This window comes from Cervus elaphus, chromosome 2 (genome assembly GCF_910594005.1).
Source record: "Cervus elaphus chromosome 2, mCerEla1.1, whole genome shotgun sequence".
Taxonomy (NCBI): Eukaryota; Metazoa; Chordata; class Mammalia; order Artiodactyla; family Cervidae; genus Cervus; species Cervus elaphus.
Genome location: NC_057816.1, coordinates 7,655,847 through 7,683,004, shown reverse-complemented (window position 1 = coordinate 7,683,004; position 27,158 = coordinate 7,655,847). Strand labels below are relative to the sequence as shown.

The following is a 27,158-nucleotide window of genomic DNA, read 5'->3' as shown; positions in this document are numbered from 1 at the left end:
TGTGGCCCAAACGGTCAAATACGGGCAATTTCATCTGGTCCAATTTATTTGTGACACTAAAGTAACTCTACAGTCTACTTAGTGGGCTACTTAGTATCCCATAGTTTGAAAATGATATTGTTTAGGGGTTATTGTCATTTTAAAAATTAAAATGGGCCTGAAATTCATTTCTTTCATTTAATATGGCATGCACATCTTTCCATGCAGGTATTGGGTTGGCCAAAATGGCCCTTTGGGTTTTTGTAACATCGTATGAAAAAACCTGAACAAACTTTTTGGCCAACCCAATATTACACCTTTCTCAAAGGTTTAATAGAAACCACCACACATGATTACCCCAACTTAGGTTAACTGATGTCCACTGGAGACTCTTAGATTTCTTCCAATTACTTGCTGTTCCAAACCATGCCAAAGTGAACATCCTTGTCATAAATGTTCATGTGCTGGTGCTAGAATTTCTGTAGCATAGACTCAGGGAGGCGGGATGGAAACACACTGTGGTCTTACCTGTATTTTAAAGCCTTTGAAGAAAAATTACTGTCACTGTTTTCCCTTGGTGCGCTTGGTAGAGAGCAAGTGGGGCTGACCGTGGGGGCCCCACCAGGCACCCCTTTCTGTGCAGCCCTCATCTCTCTACAGCCTTCTTCTGCAAGATGGGAAGTTCCAGCTCACCCCAGACCTCTCCCTCTGTAGACAAACATCATGGAGGAACCCAGAGAAACAACGCTCTGTACTGCCCACCACTAGTTTAAATTGCTGCCCAAGTTCCTCAAACTCTGGGGACTCCACTATCACATCTACAAAAAGGAAATAAATCTCTTAAGAGTTGCAGGGAAGATAAAGTAGGAAATGTGGATGCTTTATAAAACGTCACAGCAATTAGCCATTCTTTTCAGCTAGTGCTGCGCTGTTCTTTTCCAATCATGAGACACAGCTTCTTCTACTGCCTACTCACATTCACCCTCTAGTTCCCTTGGGAAGGGCTCAAAACAAAGACACTTAAGCCTCACCCTTCATTTTTTATTTTATTTTTATTTTTTGGCCTCCTGGCACAGCAGGAAGGATCTTAGTTCCCCCATTAGGGATTGAACCAGCACCCTGTGCAATGGAACAAAGAAGTTTTAACCACTGGATCGCTAGGGAAGTCCAAGGCTCACCTTTTTTTTTTGGAAGGGGGCACTGAGTGGCATGCTGGATCTTAGTTGCCGACCAGGAATAGAACCCCTGCCCCCTGCAGTGGAAGCAGGGAGTCTTAACCACTGGACTGCCAGTGAAACCCCAAGTTCATCCTTCTGAGTTTCCAATCTGTGGAGTCCCTGGCCTCAGCTTCCTCACTTATTCTGGACTTGAGCACTAACGTAAAGAACCAAACTCTTCGACAGTCATTCATTAAACTACAAATATTTATTGAGCACCTACTACATGTCAGTTATGCTAAGCACACGTGAGCATCAATTTTCTTATTGGCAAAATGAAAAATGGCGCTTCTCAATAGAGAAACAATGGGCATCTTGAGCGGAACAGTTCTTTGTGCGAGTCTGTCCAATGACCTCTAGATGACAGGGGCTCTACCTTGTAATTGGAACAACTCACTGAGAGCCCTACACATTTCCTCAGGGGCATTTCCACCCGGGATGAAGAATCCCGTCCACCCTCTACGATTGATTTCGGAAGCCAGGGAATGAGGGGAAGCCGTAACACTGGCAGATTTAGGATGACGCCTTTCAAGGCCCAAGACAGTAGGATCTGGATCCTGTTTCCGCGGAACAAAGCCCTACGGTGGCCCCCAGGGTGACGTCAACGGCCTTGGGGCTCTCGGTTCTGACTCCAGAACTCTTACTCCCTCTGCACCTAAGACACAGCAGCGGAATTTCAGGTTTCCATTCCAACAAGGCCTGGGGTCCTGGAAGCGCGGTGTTCTGGTCACCCAAGAAGTGGGGATGCGAAGAGTTAACGCCAGTGGCCACGCAGAAGCGTCCCCCCAGCAGGGTAGAAAGATTGCGCATCCCAGCACCTCCCGGCGCCTTCGCGGTCACGTGGGAGTGAGGGCGGGACCAATCGAGGAGCCAGCCAATAGGCTGTGCTGTCCGTGGGCGTGACAGCCAATAGGAGCAGGGAAAGGGGTCCCGGGATACGAAGAAACGGCGGCCGGGAGGGGGCTACCGGGACATGGGGCTTCTGACCATACTGAAGAAGATGAAGCAGAAAGAGCGGGAGCTGCGACTGCTCATGCTGTATCCTTCCTGACGCCGGAGCCGGAGTTGCGAGGGTAGCGGGGGGGTGGGGGAGGGGGGGCCCCGCCGGGCGGGCAGTGTCAGGCGCCCCCTACCGGGCGCTGCGTGTGCGGCCGGCCGGCCTGTACCAACTGCCCATTGTGCGTCACGCTCGTGGGCCCTACCATCGCTTTTGGCGGGGGGGAGCCGGGAGGAGGCCGTACCACCGGCTCGAGGCTGGGGGGGGGGCTTCGTTTCCAAGGTGTGGGCGTCACGGCGCGGCGGCCGGACCAGGTGTCCCAGTGTAGGGGGAGGCGGGGCTGGTGACTCGAACGCTACCACCGGTCGGCCCAAGCGTGGGGCCGCCGTCCTCCCCCGCCCTGGGCGCCTCCTCCCCCAGTTGGAGGGTGCCAGGCCTCGGCCCCGCCCTCAGGGTCGGCCTCTCGGGGGCGTGCGGGCCCCGCCCTACTCTCCCAGTAGAGGGCGGGGCTGGGGGGTGCGCCGTCTGCGGGTCGCTCGGTTAGTGTGGGTCCGGCTGTCCATCTCACGGCCAGTCGGAATCCCCGCGGTTGACTGCTTGTAGGCCCGAGGGCCTTGCCGACTTTCTGAGTCTCGCTCGTAGGCAGCCACATCCGTTCCCCCTCCTCCGTGCCAGCCTGGGGCGGGGTGGGGGGCAAGCTGAGATCCAAGAGCTGGGCCGGCCTCACCCCCAGCAGAGAGGAGACATTTATGTGCACAAGTAACTTAGTAATATTTACATCATGTCTGTTTTAAGAACCCTGAGACAGGCACAGAGAATTCACTCATCCAGTAAACATTTATTGAGCGCCTGTTCTGTGCTAGGTTCTGTCCTGGGCGGCTAGGGAAAACAGCAAAACAAACAAAAATCCTACCTTTGGACATTTTGTGTGATACTGAGGGAAGAAAGATGTTAGCAAAGTTAATAAGTAAAATATATAGCACTTACAGAGAATAATCCTGCATAAATACGGTGGTCAAAGAAGACCATACTGAGAAAGTGACAGTTGAATCTAGACAGGTGAGGGATGAATTATGTGGAGATCTGGGGAAGACTGTTTAAGCAAAGGGAGCAACAAGTGTAAAGGTCTCCGAGGAGGAAGCCAACTGGTGTGTCCAAAGGACTGTCGAGGAGGGAAGTGTGACCTGAGGGAGCGAAAACACTGGAAGACTAGGTCAGATGGAGGAGGTATTTCAGGTGGGGCCTTTTAGTTCTGAACTTTTCCTCTGTTTATTTATTAATTTATGTGTGTGTGTTTTAACCAGGACCATTTTTAAAGTCTTTATTGAATTGGTTACAATATTGCTTGTGTTTTGTGTTGTTTCTTTTTTGGCTCTGAGTCCTGTGGGATTGTAGCTCCCGGACCAGGGATTGAAGCTCCCTGACCAGGGATTGAACCCACAGCCCCTGAATTGGAAGATAAAATCTTAACCACTAGACCACCAGGGAAGTCCCATATTTTTTATTATTTTTTTAATTTATTTTTATTTTGAATTTTAATTTTATTTTGCATTAAATTAAAAAATTAAAAATTTTAATTTATTTTGCAGTTGATTTTTGGGCTTCCCAGGTAGCGCAAGTGGTGAAGAATCTGCCTGTCAGTGCAGGAGACGAAAGGGACAGGTGTTCAGTCCCTGGGTGGGAAGATCCCCTGGGGTAGGAAATGGCAACCCTTTCCAGTATCTTTGCCGGGGAAATCCTATGGAGAGAGGAACCTGGTGGGCTACAGTTCATAGGGTTGCAAAGAGTCACACATGACTAAGCACACACATGCACATTGTTAATTTACAATATTGTGTTAGTTTCAGGTGTAGAGCAGAGTGTTTTAGTTTAGAATATATATATATATATATTTTTTTTTTCCATCCATTTTTTGAGATGGTTGGATGGCATCACTGACTGGATGGGCATGAGTTTGAGTAAGCTCCAGGAGTTGGTGATGGACAGGGAAGCCTGGTGTGCTGCAGTCCATGGGGTCGCAAAGAGTCGGACACGACTGAGCGACTGAACTGATTATTTTTCAGGTTCTTTTCCCAAATAGGTTATTACAGAATATTGAGTAGAGTTCCCTGTACTATACAGTAGGGGACATTTCCTTTAATGAGAAGCGCAGAGAGGAAGCGAGAGCTGAGACTGGTTAGGCCACTGCAGTACCACAGGTACGGTAGGATGGTAGCTTGGATCAGGATGGAAGCAGTGATGGATGTTGATTTAAATCTTGATAGTAAGACCAGCAGCAATTGCTGCATGATTGGCCATGAGCTTTAGAAGAAGAATGGTGTCATCAAGCATGGCTCCTAGCAATAGGATGAATGAGGAGCCACTTGCTGACAGGTGTTATAGAAGGGGATGGGGAACACATTCAGGGGGAAGATGAGAGCTCAGATCGGGCCCTGTAAGATGCCGCTGCAACATCCTAGAAATGTCACCTGGGCAGCTGGATATAGAGACCAATGTCCAGGGGTGCAGCCGGGTGGGACGTTTGAATTTGGGAGTCATCAGCATAAAGATGGTATTTGAAGCCATGATCCTGGATGAGACCACTGAGGGAGTGTGTGTGGACAGGGAAGAGAACCTAGGGGCCGAGCTCAGATCAAAAGGTCAGGGCGATGAGGAATGGTGACCAGGGAAATCAGGAGGAGAGCCGGGTAAGGCCGTGTCCCGGAGTGGAGGAGGGGGCTGGCCAGGAGCAGGAGGAAGAGGGCTGAGGACTACCCGGTCAGTGGAGAACAAGGCGTCTCTAAGGACTGACCTTGGCCAGAGCAGTTTCGGGGAAGCAGTGGGAGCAAAGGTCTTATGGGTTCACAAAGGAGCAGGAGGAAGAAACTGGAGAGGGTGAGTATGGACACCAGTTCTGAGATTTGCTATAAAGGAAATGAAGGAATGAAGGAAAAAGTCAGGGGGAGAGGGGTCAAGAGAGGGTGGTGTTTGCCCCTTCTTGGTGGGAGAGACATCTGCTCATCAGCTGATGAGAATGGTTCAGTGGAGAAGGAAGCAGGATGATGGAGCTGGGATGGGGGGCAATGAGGGGAGCAATCAGCCACCAATGATCAGGGACTAAGAGAGAGGTCCTCTCGCCCCCCACTCCCAGGTGTAAGCCTCCTGGGTGTTAGAAGGAAAAAGGAGGGTAGTTTTCTCCGGCTGGTGAATGTACCCATTTGTTTGCACACAGCAGCAAAGGGTTTGGAATATTCCAGAAACAAAGAGCAAGGGTGGCTGCCTCCAGATACTTGCTCTGGTTGTCGCCTCTGCCTGGAATGCTCTTCTTCCCCTGGTCCTTCCAAAAGCCAGCTCCTTGCAGTCTGGGCCTCGGTCCAGCCGTCTCACACTGGAGTGGAAGCTGCACAGGGCAGGGACCGTGACTCCAGGGCAGCCCCAGCGCCAGAGGTATTTCTGGAGCAGTGTAGGCCTTAAGCATGGGGTTGGCCAATAAGTTCATCAGGTTTTTCTGTAACATCTGTGGCGAAACCGAAGGAACTTTTTGGCCAACAGTACATTTTTATTTTTTATTATTTGCCTGCACTGGGTCTTCATTGCCACACAGGCTTTTCTCTAATTGCAGTGAGTGGGGGCTGCTCTCTTGGCAGGCTTCTCATGGTGGCGGCTTCTCTTGTGAAGCAGGGGCTCTAGGGCCCATGAGTTTCAGTGGTTGCGGCTCCTGGTCTCTAGAGCACAGGCTCAGTAGTCGTGCACGGGCTTAGTTTCTCCTTGGTGTGTGGAATCTTCCCAGACCCGGGATCGAACTCGAGTTTCCAGCATTGGCAGGTGGAATCTTTACCACTGAGCAACCAGGGTAACCTGGCCAACAGTATATGTTGTGGGATGAATTAAGAGCATCTGGTCATAAGATAATGTATTTTCACATTTATCGTGTAGGTCAGGCAGGTACTCAGCATACTTTGATATGTGGTCAGAGAGGGGCCCTGGGATGGTGTCACCAGCCCACAGAGCCTGGGGGCTTCTCCTTAACCTGGCACGCCCCCAGGGGCCTGGACAATGCCGGCAAGACAACCATCCTCAAGAAGTTCAACGGTGAAGACATCGACACCATCTCCCCCACACTGGGCTTCAACATCAAGACCTTGGAGCACCGAGGGTGAGCGGGGTCCGCGAGGGCAGGCCTGCCCAACACGGGGCAGGGAGGGCAGGCGGAAGCCAGACTGACCCTATAGCCCCCACTTCCCTGTCCAGATTCAAGCTGAACATTTGGGATGTGGGCGGCCAGAAGTCCCTGCGGTCCTACTGGCGGAACTACTTTGAGAGCACCGACGGCCTCATCTGGGTGGTGGACAGCGCCGACCGCCAGCGCATGCAGGACTGCCAGAGGGAGCTCCAGAACCTGCTGGTGGAGGAGGTGGGCAGGGGGCTCCCCGCAGTGTCCGGGTCCCAGTGCGTTGTGCACCTGTGTGTGTGTGTGACCACCACCCTCAGCCGATCGCCTGCGGGGTCCATGATCCCAGGGCGACACTCAGGTGGGGTCTGTTCCTTCACCCAGCCCTCACCACGTGTCCAGCACGCCTGGGGAGGCAGAGACGATCTGTACACCTGCCCCAGGGAGGCTCACAGTGCCGTGAGCAGAGCACGGGTCCATGTGGACTGAGACGTGGGTCCATGTCTCTGCAGTATCACTGCTTCACCACCCTGAGCTTCAGCTTCTGCACCTTGAGTCAGGCTTTGGGGAGGATGACTTGAGGCTGGTCTGTGAAGCTTTGGCAGGCAGTGGAGCCTGGCTCAGGAGTTGGACTGTTTGGTTAGTGATCTCAGGCAAGGCACTTAGTTTCTCTGAATCTCCACTGCATCTCTCAGATGGGCATTATATTAATAGTTACAGTGATCTTAAAATGTACTGTCTGGGCCAAAATGCTCTTCTTTAAATAAAATTTAGATTTATAGAAAAGTTGCAAAGATAGTGAAAAGTTACCCATGTATCTTTCACCTGGTTTCCCTTAATGTGAACATCTTACAGAAGTGCCAAACATTTGTTAAAACTGTTTAATAAGAAATTAACAAGTTACTGTTAACCAAACTACAGGTTTTGTTTGGATTGCACCAGTTTTTCCACTAATGTCCTTTCAGCATTTAGCTGAAAATCAGGACACTTTTGAGAGTTGAAGAGGGAGTTGTTAATAATTATTCAGGGACAACAGGCCTAAGCAGCGGTCGAGCAGGTCCAGTGAGATCCTGGCTGTTGAATCCTCAGCCCTGGCCTGGCACCTCAAGTCCCTTTTTAAGGGCTAGAGCCACCATCCACATGGAGGGACTCCAGGTCACAAACACACAGAAGGAAATAACTGGAATCACAGGCAGAGGGGGAGGCCTGTCAGGGTAGTGGGACAGTTAGGGGACTGTATGAACTTGGAGGAGGGGAAGCTCATTGCCCCTAGCCCCCACAGCCCCTGGGATAGTCGTGTTCTTTTTGATGGCAGGTCATCAGGTCAGAGCAATAGAGAAGCAGAGGCTTGGGGATCATCTTGTCTATCAACTCCTCCCCTTGTCCATCACCCACTCCCCTAGTCCATCACCCCCTCTCCTTGTCCATCACCTGCTCCCCTAGTCCATCACCCCCTCCCCTTGTCCATCATCCCCTCCCATTTATAGAAGAGGAATCTGATGCACGGAGGAGAGAGGTGCCCACTGCGTGTGACTGTGCTGGAACCAAGGTCTCAGCCCAGCCCACGGCTCCCTCCAGCCCATAATGGCTGGACTGGAAGGCCGTGTTCACACTGCCCACCCTACTTGTGTCTTTGTAGTCACCATGGGACCTTGCTCTAATCTTCCAGACTGATCTCTGACCCCAGCTGCTCTGGCTGACTAGTGCAGGGGCCGGGCTGCCCTCTGAGCCTCCACCCCGCCTCCCCTAACCCTCTGTTTCTCTTCCCCAGCGCCTGGCCGGAGCGACCCTCCTCATCTTTGCCAACAAGCAAGACCTGCCCGGAGCACTGTCCTCTAACGCCATCCGCGAGGTGAGTCCAGGCCTTGGCACAGGCTCACAGAGGAACAGGGGCATGTGATTCTTTGCTAATTTATTTAGAAAGCATTTATTAGCCCCTACTGTGTGGCAGGACCTATTCAGGGTACTGGAGATTCAGTGATCTGAGACAGAGTTGTGCTCCACAGCCTGGGGGATGGCAGACCTGCAAGTAGATTATCCCCGGGATAACAATAGCCAACATGCAGTGGGTGCGTTCTCTGTGCTAGGCTCTCTGCATGGATTAACTCAGTTCTCACAGCAACCTCCTGAGTTAGGAGCCATTATCATCATTCTACAGATGGTGAAGGAGGCTTCGAGAGGTTAGGTAACTCTCCCAAGGTCACACAGCCAGGAAGCAGACAAGCCAGGGTTTAAACCCGGGCCTACGTGACCTCAGGTTACATCTTAACTCTTACTCTGGAGCTTGAATACCAGAATGAGAAAGAGTGGGATTAGAATCTAGGTTCTGCCACTGATCAGCCGTGTGACCTTAGACGGGCTGCTTAACCTCTCTGACGTAAAATGGCAAACACTATCCCTGGCTTAAGGGGCCACGGGGGCGAATGGATGAGAGGACATTTGTAGGGCCCGTAGCACAATGTCAGGAGCCCTTGTTGCCGTCCTATTATAAGGAGGTAGTGCTGGCATGGCGGTGACAGAGCCCGGGTGCCCTGGGAGGCCACAGATCTTCACCAGGGCCCAGGGGAGGCTTCCCAAAGCAGGCCCTTGAAGGGGCTTGGATTTCCCCTGGGCCAGGGGAAGGAAGGGGCTGAGGGCGGGCAGGGCCTGTGGTCCCTGGCCCACCGTAACCTTCTGCCCTCCCAGGCCCTGGAGCTGGACTCCATCCGTAGCCATCACTGGTGCATCCAGGGCTGCAGCGCCGTCACCGGGGAGAACCTGCTGCCTGGCATCGACTGGCTCCTGGATGACATCTCCAGCCGCATCTTCATGGCCGACTGAGCTGCTCCTGATGCCCCCACACCCAGCTCACAGTCCAGGCGCCCCCCCACCCCCCCACCACCAAGCACCATCCCTGGAAGGGTGGGAGTCCACCAGCCCAACTAACAGCCCCCGCCCCCCTCCATACCCTGCTGCTGCTGCTGCTGCCCACCGCTGCTCTGTGGCCAGCCGGCTCCCGAGGCGGGAGCCCTGTCACCCTGGCTGTCCCCCTGGCTCCTGACCCGGCCCACCTGCAGCTGCGGGACCAGGAGGAGAGGGCTGTGGCTGGGAGGGGGAGGCCTCTGCTGCTATCGAGGCTGTGGGCCTCATCATTTGCTCAGCTGTGAGAATAAATCATTCCCCGCTCCCATTCCTGGCTGAGTCATTTGTTGATTCTACAGCCCTGCAGACTGCCTAGAGCCCGCAGCCCAGTGGGGGACGAAAAAGACATCATTTCAGTCAGAGCATTAACTGTCGCTGTATCAAGGGAGTGGCAGAGAATTATAGAAGCAGGGGACAGGGCATTGGAATTCCATACGGAAGAGTTCAGGTGGGCTGCCCAGAGATGACGTGAAAGCTGAGAGTCAAGGATGAGTAGAAGTTTTCTGGCCAGAGGAAGGGGAGGGACAGTTTACTGGAGCAGCTGCTACCCTCAGAGGTATGAATGAGAAAAAGGAAGGCACCCTCACGTCAGGGCTCTCGGCTTGGCGAACAGAACATGGGCTGAACCTCAGCCCCCAGCTTCCCACTGCAGCCAGGAATCTCTGCGCAGTGGGCAACTTGCACGGCTGTGTGAGGCAGCGCTGGTTCAAGCAGAGGGGCTCACAGGACGAGGCCTGAAGAGCACGGGCTCTTGGGAAACAGGGAGGGGTGATGACTCCGGTGTAGGAGGATGTAGACATCTGTTGGGTCCTTTAATGGACCGGGACCTGGCGGTCCGGAGTCAATGATAAGAAAGTGAAAGAGCCGGAGGGAGGGAGAGAGAGAAAGACACGGGGATCCAAGCTCTGATGGAGCAAAGGTGCTTTAATGATTTTGCTGTGAGTATATATAGGCTGTAGTATAAGAAATTTCTTTTGATAATGATAAAGATCAGAAAACCAGACGTACAGTAACTGTTACCAAGGGAACAAAGGATAATAATGGTCACAAGTTCAGGAGACAATCTATATCTCAAGAAAGGGGGGTGAGACTAAGCAGTTTTGTCGTAAAGAGAATGTTTTACTAAAGGAGACCCAAGCCCATCTCACACAATGACCTCAGTCCTGAGAGCTGCGTGCAGTTCTTCTCACTTCTGGCAGAAGCTGATAAGGAACAGAGGATTTATGAGAAACAGCACGTAGGAATCCTCCCGTCAAACACTCCCTGACAGACATCAGGCCGGTTAGCTAACCAAGAGCAGGGCTGGGAAGGGAACTTCCCTTAAGGCTAACGGGCTCTCTTTGAGGCAGGGGCCAGGGTGGGAAAGGATGGGAAGGAACCGGGGGGACCCCAGGGTCCCCATCCTGGTGGCAAGATAAGTGGATATTTGTACAGGGTGCCCTGCTTGTAGTCCTTCCAGTGGGGACTTACTCTGCAGGGCTCTGTTTGAAGGACTTCTCACTTACATCACACTGAATTATAAGCCCAACCATATATGTCCCCGTTTATGTAGGAACAAAGCCTCCAGGAGATCATGTGACTTACTCAAACCAGTCAGCTAGGAAGTAGAGGGGCTGGGATTTGAACCCAGCACACTGAGCCACTACACCCTGCCCACCATTTCGTGTTTGTTTCTCTGCTCAGAATTCCAGTGCCAGATGGAATTTGGCATAACATGTTTATGAGGGAAGGTGAGTTTTCCTAAGGGACAGGTGAGGAAGAGACACAGATTCACTGCTGAACTGGCATTAAGAGCCCTCCCTGGAGGGTGGAGACCTACCCAAATCTGGGCTCTGTTAGGATGGGAGAAGAGAAATGGATTTTGGGTGGACAACCTTGAAATATAAACTTGTCGGGACACCCCTGGTGGTCTAGTGGTTAAGAATCTGCCTTCCAGTGCAGAGGACGGGGGTTCGATCCCTGGTTGGGGAACTAAGATCTCACATGCTGTGAGGTGACTAAGCCCGGGTGCTGTAACTACTGAGCCCTCGCGCCTCGATGACAACCCCACGTGGCAAATAAAGACCTGACGCAGCCAAATAAAATAAGAAAATAAGTACTTTTTTTAAGAGTATAAACTGTCTGTCACCATAGAAATTGAGAACCACCTGCCGTGTCTTCTGTGCAAGATAGACACCACGTCCCATGCTTCCATCCCTATGGTGAGCAGACATACCCAGTCTCCAGAGCCGAACCCTGGCTCTGCCTCTCACTGATTGATGAAGAGCAAGTTGCTTAACCTGTTTGTGCCTTGGGGTCCCCACCTGGGTTAAAGATAGTGTCACCTACTTCCTAGGGTTGGGAGGAGAATCAGATGGGTGGGGTGTCTTGTGTGTCATATGCACTATAGGTCAGCTATAATTATCTTTATCTGAACCAGTAGGAGTTCAGGCAGATCCAATCAATGTGAATTCAGATATCCACTGATCTGGGTGAGTCAACCCAGTGTTCAAGCCCTCCTAGGGGCCCTTAGTAAGCAGCATCCTTTCATTCAAAGGTGAAGGTAACTGTTCATGGTTAATGACAAATATTTCCCAGGCAAGAATACTGGAGGGCATGGGTTGCCATGCCCTTCTCCAGAGGATCTTGCTGACCAGGGATCAAACCTGGTCTCCCACATTTCGGGCAGATTCTTTACCATCTGAGCCATCAGGGAAGTCCAGAGACAAATAAGAAAAATAACAAGGTTACAGTCATCACAAGTCCTCTGAATGTGGAGGATGAGCTGCAGCAGAAAGTCTGCATCATGTGGTCAAGCTGACCCAGTGGGAATGTGGGGAGCAGACCCCCTTCCCCTGTGCATTTGCAGCTTTTCCTTCTCCCCTGCCTTCTGAGAAGGCTCTTCTGTTCACTTCTACCAGTGACGGAACTCCTATGGAAGGAGAAAGCCCAGGGGCTAGGCTGACCTAGATGGGAAAGGTCTTAGATGGATAAAGAGGGCAGAAATGGGAGAATAGGGAGCTGCCGGGCAAGGGAGGGGAGGGAATGATGGGAAAAAAGGGGACTTGAAGCCAGGGCCCTGCCAAGAGAATTCTGAAAACCAGGGGTGGGTGTGTGTGTGTGTGTGTGTTAATCACTCAGTCCTGTCTCGACTCTTTGTGACCCTATGGACTGTAGCCCACCAGGCTCTTCTGTCCGTGGTATTCTTGAGGCAAGAATACTGGAGTGGGGAGTCATTCCCTTCTCCAGGGGTCTTCCCAACCAAGAAAGGGGTCCTCAGAGGAGCCCTGTGTATGCTGTGAGAGGGGACACAACCCCATCCCAGCCCCCTCACAAACACCTCCGGATGAACTACCCTGTTTCCACGTTCCCAAGAGTCTGGTTTGGGAGTTTGCTTTGCGTTTCTGAAGTTATAGCACCCACTCATCTGAGTTCCAGTAAGAAGAGTGGCCACCCGTGCTACTCCAGGCTTCACAGCCTGGTGGTGGTGGAATCAGTCAGGGTCCTGGGTGCGCTGTCCAGACACAGATCACTGCCTTCAGCAGAAAGAACCTTTCTTGGACAGATACTGGGAACTCAGGGCATCTCGATGGAGACTGAACAGCTCCAAAGGCTGGGCAGCCAAACCCACAGCCGACGCTGTACTCTAGGAACAACGTTGTCCCCTCACCAGGCACTGTGCCTGTCCCTCACTCAAGAGTCAAGGCTTTCAGGAGGGAGTCCCTGACCCCCAATTGGAGCCTGGGGCAAGGAAAGGAGCTAGCACCTTTGGATTCTGAGCTAAGAGGCTGGAGGGCTGCACATACTAGCGAACTACCTCCAAAGATCTGGTTCTATGGTGCTAACAGAGGCAGGGGTGAATGGTGGACAGACCCACAAAGGAAAAAGAGAAACATCCACTGCAGTAGATTCTATATCAACATCCCCATTCTAGAGATGAGAAGCTGCAGCTCGAGTAGTTAAGGGAAACTCTTGTAGTTAGTAAGGCGTGTGACTTCAGAACCCATGTCACCATTGTACTTCTCTGGAGTTCTTTATGTTCCCCTACCTACAGAAAACGTGAATTTAGCGAATCCTAGGGAAGGAGACAGGGAAATAATTTGCCAGTCTGGCACATATTGAACACAATAAAATTTGGGGGAATGGATGAAAGAAGGGAATTGGGAAGCAAAGAAGTCATTTGGCGATATGTGATGAGGGTTTACCATCGCATGGGGTGGGCTTGTCTCTAAGCAGACCTGAGTGATCCAGTTTCCCCAATCCTTCCCCGAATCACTTGGTTCCTGCTTTACCAACATCGAGAACTTTTTAGACGCTCCCTTGGCCAAGCGCCTGGCCGAGAATTGCACTGTCACTTGCGACCAGCTCCCTGGGCCGTAAGATGAAGGGCGCAGGCCCGGGCGAGGCGGCGACTGGGAAGACTGAACTGTAGGGGCGGGGGCGGCGTGGAGGAGGCGGAGGCCGGCTGTCAGCTCCGCTCCAATTTGTTTGCCATGTCCCGGCAGGCGAAAGACGACTTCCTGCGACACTACACAGTCTCCGACCCCCGGACCCACCCCAAGGGCTACACTGAATACAAAGTGACGGCGCAGGTAGGGTGGGGCCCAGCGGGAACTTTACCCTTTTAACAAGAGCGGGGCCGTGTTTTACTTTAAGGCAAGACGCTGCTGGAAGCTCCCGTTTTAGACGACAGAATGGATTTCCCCTTTAAGGGGGGGGATGGTGGTTAACCGGCTTTAGTTTACTTCTTTAGCCATCAAGGGGCGGGGCCACAGGAGGGCGCTGCTCTTTTAAAAGGGCGTGCCGGCAGTTCCCCGACTGCGAGGTGTGGGTGTCCACGCCCAATGCGAGGCAGCTTGGCGTCAGGCTGTAAATTTCTTTAAGTTAACCTGAAAACTCTGGCTCAGCCGAAATATTGATTAGGTCTCCAGTCTCTTGGAGTAAGTTTTGTCTATTGGTTTGTTTCATCTTTATATGAAAACTCTTTAAGGAGTTGAATTACTTTAAATTTTTTCAAAAAATTATGCCTGTGTATGACTAAAAATTCATACACTTCAAAAGAAGTAAAGGAATAAGCCTCTTCACAGACACAACAGGAAGTCAGTAGATTAAGAGGAAAGTTGATATATGTAGTGATAACGTTATAAGTGTATAGAGACAGGATATCATGAAAGGAATTAAAAATAGAAACAGTATAACATTATCTGTAGAATGACATACAAGAACTAATTGGGGAAGATTTTTCACTGTAAATGTTTTTGTATTTTTACAGTTTTGAAGTAGGCAACTATTAAACTAGTGCATTAATAGATATTAAAGTAAAGCAGAAATGTAAAGACTTCCTAAATGATTTAAATGCAGAATCCTAGATGTTTAAAATGGTCTTTCCTCCAATCTTTTGTGTAATTCCTGTATCTAAAAAATGCAAATATTAAAAAAAAATTACAAAATGAAAATAAAAAGATAATCCCAAGACAGATACCATATGGTATCACTTATGTCTGGAATCTAAAAAAATTATACAAATCAACTTATTTAAAAATGAACAGACTGACAGACAACAAACATGGTTACCATAAGGAAAGGGGGGTGGGGAATAAATTAGGAGTTTGGAATTAGCAGATACAAACTACTATATATAAGATAGATTAGGGCTTCCCTGGTGGTCTAGTGGTTAAGAATCTGCCTGCCAAAGCAGGGGACAAGTTCGATCCCTGATCCGGGAACATGCCACATGCCACAAAGCAGCTGCTAGTGCTCCATTGAGCCTGTGTGCCCTAGAGACCATGCTCTGCAGTGAAAGAAGCCTGTGCACCACAACTGGAGTAACCCCTACTCTCCAAAACTAGAGAAAGTCCACACCCAGCAAGGAAGACCCAGTATAACCAAAAATAAATAAATAAATCATTTTTTAAAAAAAGGATGAGCAACGAGGCCCTACTGTATAGCACAGGGAACTATAGGCAGTACCTTTTTTTTTTTTTTGCCTCACCCCCAGGCATGTGGGGTCTTAGTTCCCTGACCAGGGATCAAATCCATGCCCTTTGCAATAGAAGCCTGGCGTCTTAACCACTGGACCGCCAGGAAAGTCCCTATAGTTGATATCTTGCAATAAGAAGTATTAGTCACTCAGTTGTGTCCGATTCTTTGTTACCCCATGGACTATAGCTCGCCAAGCTCCCCTGTCCATGGAATTCTCCAGGCAAGAATACTAAAATGGGTTGCCATTTCGTTCTCCGGGGATCTTCCCCAGCCAGGGATCAAGCCCGGGTCTCCTGCATTGCAGACACATTCTTTACCGTCTGAGCCACCAGGATCCCATCTTGTAATAAACTAATAAACTCTAATGGAAAAGAATCTGAAAAAGATTATTTATGTATGTGTATATACCTGAATATTGTAAATCAACTATCTTAGTTCAGTCAGTTAGTCAGGTCTGACTCTTTGCGACCCCATGGACTGCAGCACGCCAGGCTTCCCTGTCCATCACCAACTCCTGGAACCTACTCAAACTCATGTCCATCGAGTTGGTGATGCCATCCAACCATCTTATCCTCTGTTGTCCCCTTCTCCTCCCGCCTTCAATCTTTCCCAGCATCAGGGTCTTTTCCAATGAATCGGTTCTTCACATCAGGTGGCCAAAGTATTGCAGTTTCCGCTTCAGCATGAGTCCTTCCAGTGAATATTCAGGACTGATTTCCTTTAGGATTGAATGGTTAAATCTCCTTGCAGTCCAAGGGACTGTCAAGAATCTTCTCCAATACCACAGTTCAAAAATAAGTTCAAAATCAACTATAATTCAATAATAAATAAGAGTTGAAAAAAAGAGTCCCTGGGCATTGCTGGGTCATTTGCTGGGCATATGTGTAACTTTTCCTAGTAATTGCCAGTTTTCCAAAGTAGTTGTACCATTTTATACTCTCATTCTCACCAACACTTGATATCATCAGCATCTTTCATTTTAACCATTCTTGGTGGGTGTGTAGTATTTCACTGGGATATTAAAATTTGCATTTCTCTTATGACTAATGAGCATATTTTCATTATCTTTTTGGTCATTCAAACATCTTTTGTGGGAGTTGCCTGTTAAGTATTTTGTCCATTTTGTAAAGTTGGGTTGTTTGTCTTTTTTATATTGATTTACAGAAAGTTCTTTTTTTATTTACTATTTTCTATACTTTGTTTCCAACAATTCTTACATGAACTGCAAGATTTCCCCTTCTTGTTTGTTTGGTTTTTATATTAATTTTATTGAAGTATAGTTGATTTACAATGTTGTGCTAGTTTCAGGTGTTCAGCAAAGTGATTTAGCTATACAGATACATATATTCTTTCTTTTTTAGGTTCTTTTCTCTTTTAGTCTATCACAGAATATTAAGTAGAGTTCCCTGTGCTAAACAGTATGTCCTTGTCGGTTATCTATCTTATATATAGTAGTGTGTGTATAGTTCAGGAGCTTAGTTCATCCTAAGCTCCTGATTTATTCCCCTATTTCCCCTTGAGTAACCACAAGCTTGTTTTCCATATCTGTAAGTCTATTTCTGTTTTGTAAATAAGTCCATTTGCATCTTTTAAAAAAAATTAGATTCCACATATGAGTGATGTCACATAATATTTGCCTTTCTCTGACTTACTTCACTTGGTATGATCATCTTTCGGTTCACCCATGTTACTGCAAATGGCATTATTTTGTTCTTTTTTATAGCTGAGTTATAGTCTGTGTATATATGTACCTACAGGAATTCTTTTGGCTTCCCTGGTGGCTTAGTTAGTAAGGAATCCTGCCAATGTAGGAGATAAAGGTTCAATCGCTGGGTTGGGAACATCCCTTGGGGAAGGAAATGGCAACCCACTACAGTATTCTTGCCTGGGAAATCCCATGGACAGAGAAGCCTGTGGGTTACAGTCCATGGGGTTGCTAAGAGTCAGACACGGCTTGAGTGACTGAGCGCACACACGGGAGTTCTTTGTATATTCTGGAAAGGAGTCCTTTGACAGGACATATTCCACAATGGTTTTTCAATATAGTTTCTTTTACCCAAAATATTTTAGCAAGCCTCTTGTAAAAAGCAAAGGCCAGGGTTTCAATGCTAGCAGTCCCCCCACAGGTCACGAGCCCTCTCTAGGCCTCCATTTCCTCATCTTTTAAATGGGCACGTGAATCATACCTGCCTCCCTAGGATGTAAAATAATGAACTGGAGATGTTTGGAAACTGTCAGAGTTACTTCAAACTGTAGGGTGTTCTTTTTTAATTCTTACGAGCATGCCCTAATGAAAATGGAGTCTTTTTTCCGTGTCAGACACCAGTCTGCTCTTCACAACCCCAGTGAATTTTCTTCCGTGTCCAGGAGTGTTCACTTCCGTGTCCAGGAGTGTTCACTTCCGTGTCCAGGAGCATTCACCCACAGAGGCTTCCTCCTTGAACGGAGGGCTGGCTCCTGGGACAGAACCTCATTCTTTAGAGAACTTGGAGGTCTTTGGTTTCAGAAAGAAATGCAGGGACTTAGCCTCTGAAGGAAGTGAGATAAAAGCTGGGTTGAGGATGGAGTCCTCTAGATGGGTCTTTAGGGATCCTCCCATTTTGAGACTGGCTGCGACCTGGGACCCTGTACTGGCGTACTTACACTTGCACCTAGACAAACAGAATACAAAGAAACTATAAGGATGGGACTTCCCACACTGGTGGCCTATTTGCTAAGACTCCACACTTTCAGTGCAGGGGGCCCAGGTTCAATCCCTGGTCAGGGATTTAGGTCCCACATGCAGCAACTAACTAAGAGTCCACATGCCACAACTAAAGGATTCCATGTGCTGCAACTAAGACCTGCTGCAGCCAAGTAAATACATACATAAACAGAAAAGTATGTGTTGGCTGCTCAGTCATGTCCAACTCTCTGCGTCCTCGTGGACTGTAGCCCGCCAGTTCCTCTGTCCATGGAATTCTCCTGGCAAGAATACTGGAGTGGATAGCCACTCCCTTCTCCAGGGGATCCTCCTGAGCCAGGGACCAAACCCGGGTCTCCTGCATTGCAGGCAGATTCTTTCTTATCTGTGTCACCAGGGAAGCCCGAATAGACAGATACTTTTTAAAAAGAAAGAAACTGGATGGGATGGGGAGGGAGGTGGCAGGAGGGATCAGGATGGGGAACACATGTAAATCCATGGCTGATTCATGTCAATGTATGGCAAAAATCACTACAATATTGTAAAGTAATTAGCCTCCAACTAATAAAAGTAAATTAAAAAATAAAAAATAAATAAAAAGAAAGAAACTATCAGGGACTCAAAATAACTGCCTGCATGATAAGTCTAGGCAGTTGTGAACTGTGAGATACAATAAGGCCACAAACCTACTGCCGCTTCAGAGGCGCCTGGAGCAAAAGCAGGGCGCTGTGCGTGGTCCCTGCACACTGAACCACCAGGGGGATGAGCTGATCACTCAAGCCACCCCTCGGGCCCAGACCACTGATCCGCCCCCACCCTCGCCCCATTTAAGGAACCAGCCAGCCCTCCTCGGAGAGAGCGAATAAGGGTACCTGTCACTTGTTTTCCACCCATTGTGCTGCATTTGGGTCCCATTAAAGCCTTGCCTGATTTTCTCAGCCAGCCTCATCAGTTTCTGTTGATTAAAGAGTCCAAAGACCCAGGTCGGTAACAGTTTGACAGATGAAGAAACTAAGGTACGTGGTACAAAAACTTCTCAAAGTTATACTCAAGGCCTTAAACCAGGACCCCTTGATACCACTGGCTGAAGGGCTCTGCTCTTCTGAAGGGGGCTGGGAGGTAGCTGGGCCGTCTTTTACAGGCGATGGATGTCAGTCTCACCGGTTCTTGCCTTTCTTCCTCAGTTCATCTCAAAGAAGGACCCAGAGGATGTCAAAGAGGTGAGCCTCATGGGAGGAAGGGGACCATCTCCCGATTCCAGATCTGAAAACAGTGAAGGGACACCAGTAACTGTACAGGAGACCAGCCCCCCTTTCTCCCTGGCTCTGGGAGGAGGGGGTGCTGTGCCCTAATGCACACACAGCCTGGAGCCAGGCTGGGGGTGGGGAAGGCCGCTTCCCACCATTGCTCAGCCCAGTCAAGTCACGTGTCCCTCTTAGGTGGTGGTCTGGAAGCGGTACAGTGACTTTCGAAAGCTGCATGGAGACCTGGCCTACACCCACCGCAACCTCTTCCGCCGCCTCGAGGAGTTTCCAGCCTTCCCCCGCGCCCAGGTGTTTGGTGAGCCTTGATTCAGACATTCAGGCCAAAGATGGAGGGAGCATTGAGCAAAGGGGACACTTGCTGCTGAGGGCTGGATGGAGGGGATCTGAAACTCCCGGCAAAGATGTGTTTCAGACCACTGGAAGGGCCCTTGTGTGTGTGCGCGCTGAGTCACTTCAGTTGTATCCGACTCTTTGCGACCTCATAGACTGAAGCCTGCCAGGCTCCTCTGTCCATGGGATTCTCCAGGCAAGAATACTGGAGTGGGTTGCCATGCCCTCCTCCAGGGAGGGCATTCCTGACCCAGGCATCGTTAGAGACGGTCTCATTTTACACATGGGGAAATGGCTCTGCCCTGTTGTGTGTCGAGCCCTTTAATATTAATTCCTGTCCTCATTAGCCCCATTTTCAAGATGAGGAAACTGAGGCTCAGGATGAAGGGGCTTGAGCTGGAACTCCAAGCCACAAGCTGGTGTTTCTTCTAGACCTGCACTTGTCCAGAAAGAGCAGCCATGAACCACCTGTGGCTGAGGGGCACCAGAAATGTGGCTCGTCTGGACTGAGATGTGTTGTACAGGCCGAATACACTGAAAAATCAATGTAAACTATCTCAGTAGTTGATATATTGATTACATGTTCAAATGAGACTATTTTGGATATACTGGGTTAAGTAGAATATATAATTAAAATTTAATCTGTTTCTTTTTATTTTTTTTTAAATGCAGCTCCTAGAAAATTGTAAATTACATATGAGGCTCATATATTATATTTCTCCTAGACAGGGCTGGTCTGTTACTTGTGTCTCTGGACTCACAGGAGATGTTCTTTTGTAGCAAGGTGAAAGGTCCTCGCTAGCAAATTATGCCAGGCAGTGGGATAACTCCCCCTGGCAGCACGGTAACTAGCTCAGAGTTAAATAACTCTACATGATGCCTGGAACAGAACAGAGAAGCTGTAAACATGGGGCTACTTTCTGTGTGACCTTGGGCAAGTCACTTCTCCTCTCTGAGTCTTACTTTCCTCCCTAATACATCGAAACCGGCCGGGGTCCAGCCTCGGCAGGATCCAGGGGGTACCCTCAGGATGAACGGCGTCGGCGAGAGATAGAAGACATATGAGACCAGCCTTGATAGGGCCAAGTCTGGGAGGGAGAGAGAGAGAGAGAGTGACCAGACAGGGGATGCAGCAGAGTCTGGCCATGCTTTATTTTTTACCGTAGCTTTTATACCCTAAGTTAGTACATTTCCAAGGGGAAGATAGTTTAACATTACATCAGCTTGTCCTTCATGAAACCAGGGTGTTTTCTGCATACTTCTTTGTTTATGAGGGTCTTGTACATTATCTTCTGGCCTGGGGGCCTATTAACATTTTATGCAGGTCAGGTGAATGTAAACCTATTTTCTGTTTCTATGGTGACCTTAACTGAAAGGTAGCAGTCTCATAGGGCAACAGTACAGAGTAGAAGTATAACCTTGTTAACACAAAAATTAATCCTTCTGCAGAAGTTGTCAGTTGCATTTATCTAAGAAGTTTACCCCACACAGACTCTGCGGCTTCAGTGAGGCAGCCTCTGCCTAGCACTCCTGGCTGACAATTAGCAACCATCTCATTGTTACCACACTAGGGCTAAGTTCTTATTTCTCTAGATCTTCAACTATATTAACAATGGTTTCTATAACACAACCGTAGCACATTAAAAGCAAAAACTTAGCAAGCAAAACACAGCAAGCAAACGTCAACCCAATAACCACCTTTAGAATAATTTTTCTTATGTTTTCTTAATAGGGCTTCCTCACTCCCCGAAGGGCTCTATGTCTATTGGGGCCTTTATATGATCAGGTTATTTATGCTATTTTATGATTAGGGTATTATGAGCAATCATGCATATTAGTACCAAGGGCAATAACGCATTTGCCAAACAAACTAAAACTAAAATACCAACAAAGGAGTTTAAATTAAAACACTCCTTTCACTCTGGATAATCTCATAAAATACCACCACCGGGAAACTTATTGATTAAAGTTCTAAATTGATTCTTATTTGGAAAGAGATCGGGGAAGGCCTTCTGCCTGTGTCACAGAAATTAGGGAGTAGTCTATTGAAGCAAGCATCAGAAAGACAGATATCATCTTTAAGGTGAGCTCCGGGGGCAGCTTTTCGAAATCCCTGAAAACCTGATCTGCCTTGCCTGTCAGGCTTTCTCCTCGTGACCTTGTCATTGGTGGGATCTCGTGAGCTGGCCTTTTTGAAACCCCTGAAAACCTGATCCGCCTTGCCTGTCAGGTTTTCTCCTTCATGACCTTGTCATGGGTGGGATCTCGTGCGCTGGCTCCGGCAGAAACCATCTGAAATTATTTGTTTCTTGTTGGTTGCCTGCTTCGCCCTGTCTAGGATGTAATAACCATGAGGGCAGAGACCTCACTTGCTCTCATTCGCCTCCTGAACTAACCACATAGTAGGTGCTCCATACTCATCCGGTAAATGGATGAATAGGGAGATAGGTCCCTCTTTGCAAGACCCTCACCCCAGGCAGAGCCAAGGAAGATTTCTGAGAGAATGGGGTGGGGGCCAGTGGGCTGCTCAGATCCTCTCAGGCAGGACCAGGAAAAGCGGCCTGGAGGCCAGAAGTCCCCGTGGGTCACTGTTGTCTCCTTGTCCCTTGTCCTGGTGGGTGCAGGCCGGTTTGAAGCCTCGGTGATTGAGGAGCGGCGAAAGGGGGCCGAGGACCTGCTTCGCTTCACTGTGCACATTCCCGCGCTCAACAACAGCCCCCAACTCAAGGAGTTCTTCCGGGTATGTGCACCTGCTCTTCCCCGGTCCTCAGCACCTGGGAAGCTTACCTGCCCGCACGCCGTCCCCTGTGACTCCCCCGGCTGGTCTTTCTCTTGTGCAGGGTGGGGAGGTGACTCGGCCCTCCGAGGTGTCCAGAGACCTGCACATCCTTCCCCCGCCCCTGATTCCCACACCACCGCCCGACGAGCCCCGGACCCAGCCGCATGAGACTTGGTTGTCGCAGCCACTTCCTGCAGAGAGAAGGGGCCTTGAGGAGTTGGAGGTGCCAGGTATGTGGGGCGGGAGAGCGAGCCAGGGCTAGAGGGTCCAGAGCCTGTATGTTTGGGGGGTGGGAACCACTCCCTCCTCAGTGAAAAGCCATTCCCGACTCCTCTACCACCATCCTGCTGAGGAACTCTGCACAGGTCATTTTCCTTTTCAGGGCTATAGTTTGTTAATCTGTAAAATGGGCACAAACCTTAAGAATGGATTTGTCTATGCCCATGGTTGCTGCAAGGCTTCAGTGAGCGGGTAATGACATTTTGAAAGCTGGGAAATAATAATAAAAGCAGACATGAATGACCCCACTGATCTATTCCTCAGCGGACCCACCACCATCCAGCCCTGCTCAGGAGGCCTTGGATCTCCTCTTTAACTGTGGGAGCACCGAGGAGGCATCCAGTTCCCCTGCCCAAGGCCCCCTCACCGAGGCTGAGCTTGCCCTGTTTGACCCCTTCTCCAAGGAAGGTAACAAGTTGGGACGAGTTGGGTGGGGGTAGGGTGAGGGGATGGAGCTGGGCAGGAGGTCCTTACCTGTAGGGAGGCAGAGGCAGCCATAGCCCCCAGCTGCACCTTGCCTGTGTAAATCAGAGAAAGGTGCCCCACTGTGGGTGAAAGGCAGCTTTGATGAGAATTAGAAGCAGTGCCCCTTCCCAAGGAAGGTGTTGGAGAAGACTCTTGAGAGTCCCTTGGACTGCAAGGAGATCCATCCAGTCAATCTTAAAGGAAATCAGTCCTGAATATTCATTGGAAGGACTGATGCTAAAACTGAAACTCCAATACTTTGGCCACCTGATGCTAAGAACTGACTCATTGGAAAAGACCCTGATGCTGGGAAGGATTGAAGGTGGGAGGAGAAGGGGACGACAGAGGATGAGATGGTTGGATGGCATCACCGATGCGATGGACATGAGTTTGAGTAAGCTCTGGGAGTTGGTGATGGACAGGGAAGCCTGGCGTGCTGCAGTCCATGGGGTCGCAAAGAGTCGGACACGACTGAGCGACTGAACTGAATTGAACTGAACTGCCCCTTCCCACGGAGAAGGCAATGGCACCCACTCCAGTACTCTTGCCTGGAAAATCCCATGGATGGAGAAGCCTGGTAGGCTGCGGTCCATGGGGTCGCTAAGAGTCGGACACGACTGAGCGACTTCACTTTCACTTTTCACTTTCACACATTGGAGAAGGAAATGGCAACCCACTCCAGTGTTCTTGCCTGGAGAATCCCAGGGACAGGGGAGCCTGGTGGGCTGCCGTCTGTGGGATCACACAGAATCGGACACGACTGAAGTGGCTTAGCAGCAGCAGCAGCCTCTTCCCAGGTGCTTTTGCTGCCCTGGCCAGCTGGGTAGCCCAGCACAGTGAGCAACTGTCGAGGAAGTGAGCCACTTCCCACTGTGGATCCCCTCCCTGAGAACGCTTTGAAACCAGCAGGGTGTCACACTGCCCTGAGAGGGCCTGACTTCTTTCGCTCAGAGCCGGAGGTGGAGGTTTCCTGGCTGGCTCAGGGTCTGGCTGTAGATCCTGAAGGCTATAGATCCTGTCGGTGAAGGGCAGTGAGGTCTGGGCTCCAAGGACAGCAGAGGAAGCCCCTAGGGCAGCCTCTGGCGTGTGAGGGCAACAGATGTGGAAGGCCCCCCACCCCACCCCACGGAGGCCCTGGTCCTGAGCTCTTTGTCAGATCAGGAGCTTGACAATCCCCAGCTCTGAGACTCAGGATCTTTTCATTTTAAAATTCTCTGAGTTTATGCTGTTACTGCAGCTCGGGTGTTGAAGTGGTCGATTGCACTTCGGGTCATCATGACAGTTTCATTTTGGCTTCCTCAGCTGTCTTTTTCAGCCTGTTTTGTTGGCTTCCCTTCTTTACCCTTTGGTGATCTCTTGGGCAGGCCCTGAGCTTTCTGATCATTTCAGGCACTTGAGTTCTCTCACTCTGATGTCCGATCCAAATCAGGACCTCAAGTCTTTCATCCAGTTTTCAGCCTTACCCTGTACCTACCCCCGCAACTCGGGCCTGATTGGTGGCTGGGCCCCTGGCCATGGTAACCAGGGTGTGAGGAATGTCCCTTGGAGGAGAAAGGCAGGGGTAATGTCACCGTGGCTGATGAACCTGGCTACAGAGAGGCAGGATCCAGGCACTATGCCTGGCCCCAGCCAAGCCTCCTGGGGTGCCCAGTGCCCAGGTGCTTGGGCAAGAGCCTGGCAAGACTCTTCAAAGGCAGCTCCCATAAGATATTCCCTCGACCCATGGAAAAACTCCTAAATCTTCGCCCCCACCAAGCTGGAAGGGCACTTTGCTCAGATGCTGCCTCCTGTCCTTGTCCCACTTTGTAGGGTCATCCAGCCAACATTTTACCATCAGAATTCTCCAGGTGAGGAGCTGGCGCTCATCTCTCTCTCTTCGTCACCAGGCTCTTGAACTCAAGTACTAGGGTGTCCCAAGATCTCTTCTGTCTTCTGCTTCATGAGCAACACAGGAAGGGCTATAGTCCAACTGGAAAGTGAAATGTCACCTTACCTTCCTATAAGGCCCCTGGTCTCCACATGGGGTCCCTCTGGTGGGGCTCTAGAGAGGCCTACCCTTCCCTCTCCAGGCCAGTGGTGTGCAGTGGTGGTTCCTAGTCCTGTACTTCCCTTTAAAGGCCTTTTCATCCAAGGTTCACCAGATTGCTAGCCTTCTTTTGTGGAATCTACAGAGGGAATCTTTCATCATCTCCTTGCCAGTCCTAGAGGATATATGAGCCCTTCTGTCTGGAATGTGTGAATACCTTCCACCCAATTCTTCCCATTTGGGGCCTCAGCTGAAATTGAAAGACTTTAAAAAGCCTGGAGGTTCTCTGGATCCATCATTCTAAGATTCCAAAGCTTGGAGCATTTCTACCCTTGACCTGGCATGCTTGGCCTAGCATCCTTCAATTAAATTTTGTGGAGGAAATTCTTGAATTTGTTGTAGTCAGGAGGGAAGTAGAACCAGTGACCCAGAGCTTGCAAATTAATGTTAATGATGACTCACCTGCAATGCAGGAGACAGAGGACACCCAGATTTGACCTGTGGGTTGGGAAGATCCCCTGGAGTAGGAAATGGCAACCCACTTCAGTATTCTTGCCTGGAAAATCCCATGGACAGAGGAGCCTGGCAGGCTACAGTCCATGGGGTCTCAAAAGTGTCAGACGCAACTGAGCATGCATGCACACAAAGAAAGTATTAGGCTATGTTGTACATGTGAAACTCATATAATATTGTAAATCAACTATATCTCACTATAAACAAAGAATTAGGGAAGTAAGACTATTTTTACAAAAGCACACAAACTCCACCAACCAAATAGATCATGGCTAGTGTGCTATGCACAAGTGGCTTTTGGATTGCTCAGGCACTGAGAAACCCAGGACAGGTTGGTGGGCCAGAGAGGTCTGGTGTTGGGCAGCAGGCCCAGGGAAAAGGAAGGCCAGTCTGACCTGAGTCCTCCATATCTGATTACAGAAGGTGCAGGACCCAGTCCTACCCACGTAGGGGAGCTGGCAGCATTGGAGGCAGAATCTGGAAGACTGGACCAGGAACCCTGGGAGCCAGGTGGACAAGCAGAGGAAGACGACGAGGAAGGAGAGCCCGCCCCTGCCTATCTGAGCCAAGCCACAAAACTCATCACCCAGGCCCTACGGGACGAGAAGGCAGGCGCCTACCCTGCCGCTTTGCAGGGCTACCGGGATGGCGTGCACATCCTGCTCCAGGGAGTTCCTGGTGAGCAAGACTGGAGGCTGGAGGGTCAGGCCTGGGATCTTGGATGGTGCAGTGAAGGGAAAGGAAAGTGAAAAACAAGGATCAGAATTGCTCTTCACTGACCAGTTGTGTAACCTTGGGCTGCTGCTTTATCTCTTGCGGCCTCAGTTTTCTTATTTGTAAAATGGGGAGCATATATCTGACTCCCAAGGAACAGGGAAAGACACATGGTGATGCTCTGTGGACAGTAAGGAGCTAGACCAGGGGTTCTAAATCCAGGTACCTGCTGAGCCATTCTGTCTTCCCAGGTGACCCATCACCTGCCCGCCGAGAGGGTGTGAAGAAGAAGGCGGCCGAGTACCTGAAGCGGGCAGAGGAAATCCTGCACCTGCATCTGCCCTAACTCCCACCCCGAGATGGGAGTGGACCCATTCCCAGGACTCTGGCTCCAGCACTGCCAGCCACCCTCTTCTCTTCCTGGTGCCTGATCACGTGGTCCTATACCTGGCCATTCCTGTATGTAACTGGACCAGGAATGAGAAAAATAATGAATTCTCAGCTCCCTGACCACACCTGCCACCTTGGAATCAGGGACTCACACGTCTGAGCCTGCCTGTCTCTATCTTGATATGGGAGGCTGCAGCTCTGGTCCGTAAGCCGTCTGTTATCCATCTAGAACCGGGGTCTGCAAACTACTGCCCACAGCTGGATATGCCCCACTGCCTTTTTTTATAAGGCCCATGAACTAGAAGAGTTTTTACTTTTTTTTAATAGTTGAAAAAATCCAAAATAATAATATTCTGTGACAGGTGAAAATTATAATGAAATTTAAGTGTCTAAAAAATAAAAGTTTATTGGAACACAACCAGGCTTTTTCATTTAACTGTTGTCGACCGTTGCTTTCTCACTACACCAGCAAGGCTGAGTGATTGGGCTGTGACCTGTGACCTGTAAAT

At 49.8% G+C, this 27,158-nt stretch overlaps 2 protein-coding genes across 3 annotated transcripts; both read left to right on the top strand.

Annotated features, from left to right (window-relative positions):
* The first annotated feature begins 1,784 nt into the window (after window positions 1-1,784).
* On the top strand, window positions 1,785-9,512 carry ARL2 (ADP ribosylation factor like GTPase 2). Of its 2 annotated transcripts, none has more exons than XM_043927354.1 (5): window positions 1,785-2,234; window positions 6,218-6,328; window positions 6,424-6,586; window positions 8,115-8,195; window positions 9,029-9,512. In XM_043927354.1, exons 1-5 carry the CDS (start codon window positions 2,170-2,172, stop codon window positions 9,161-9,163), a joined length of 555 nt encoding a protein of 184 aa, XP_043783289.1. In that variant the 5' UTR covers window positions 1,785-2,169; the 3' UTR covers window positions 9,164-9,512. The 2 variants fall into 2 exon arrangements, with proteins under 2 accessions (XP_043783289.1, XP_043783282.1); XM_043927347.1 differs by lacking the exon at window positions 1,785-2,234 and adding an exon at window positions 2,729-3,429 and having other exon boundaries at window positions 6,109-6,328.
* A 4,094-nt stretch (window positions 9,513-13,606) lies between these two features.
* SNX15 (sorting nexin 15) lies at window positions 13,607-27,067 on the top strand. Its single transcript, XM_043927335.1, has 8 exons — window positions 13,607-13,815; window positions 19,073-19,108; window positions 19,328-19,448; window positions 22,108-22,223; window positions 22,324-22,492; window positions 22,806-22,949; window positions 25,966-26,223; window positions 26,511-27,067. The coding sequence occupies exons 1-8, from the start codon at window positions 13,717-13,719 to the stop codon at window positions 26,603-26,605; spliced, it is 1,038 nt and encodes a 345-aa protein (XP_043783270.1). The 5' UTR covers window positions 13,607-13,716; the 3' UTR covers window positions 26,606-27,067.
* Window positions 27,068-27,158: the final 91 nt, after the last annotated feature.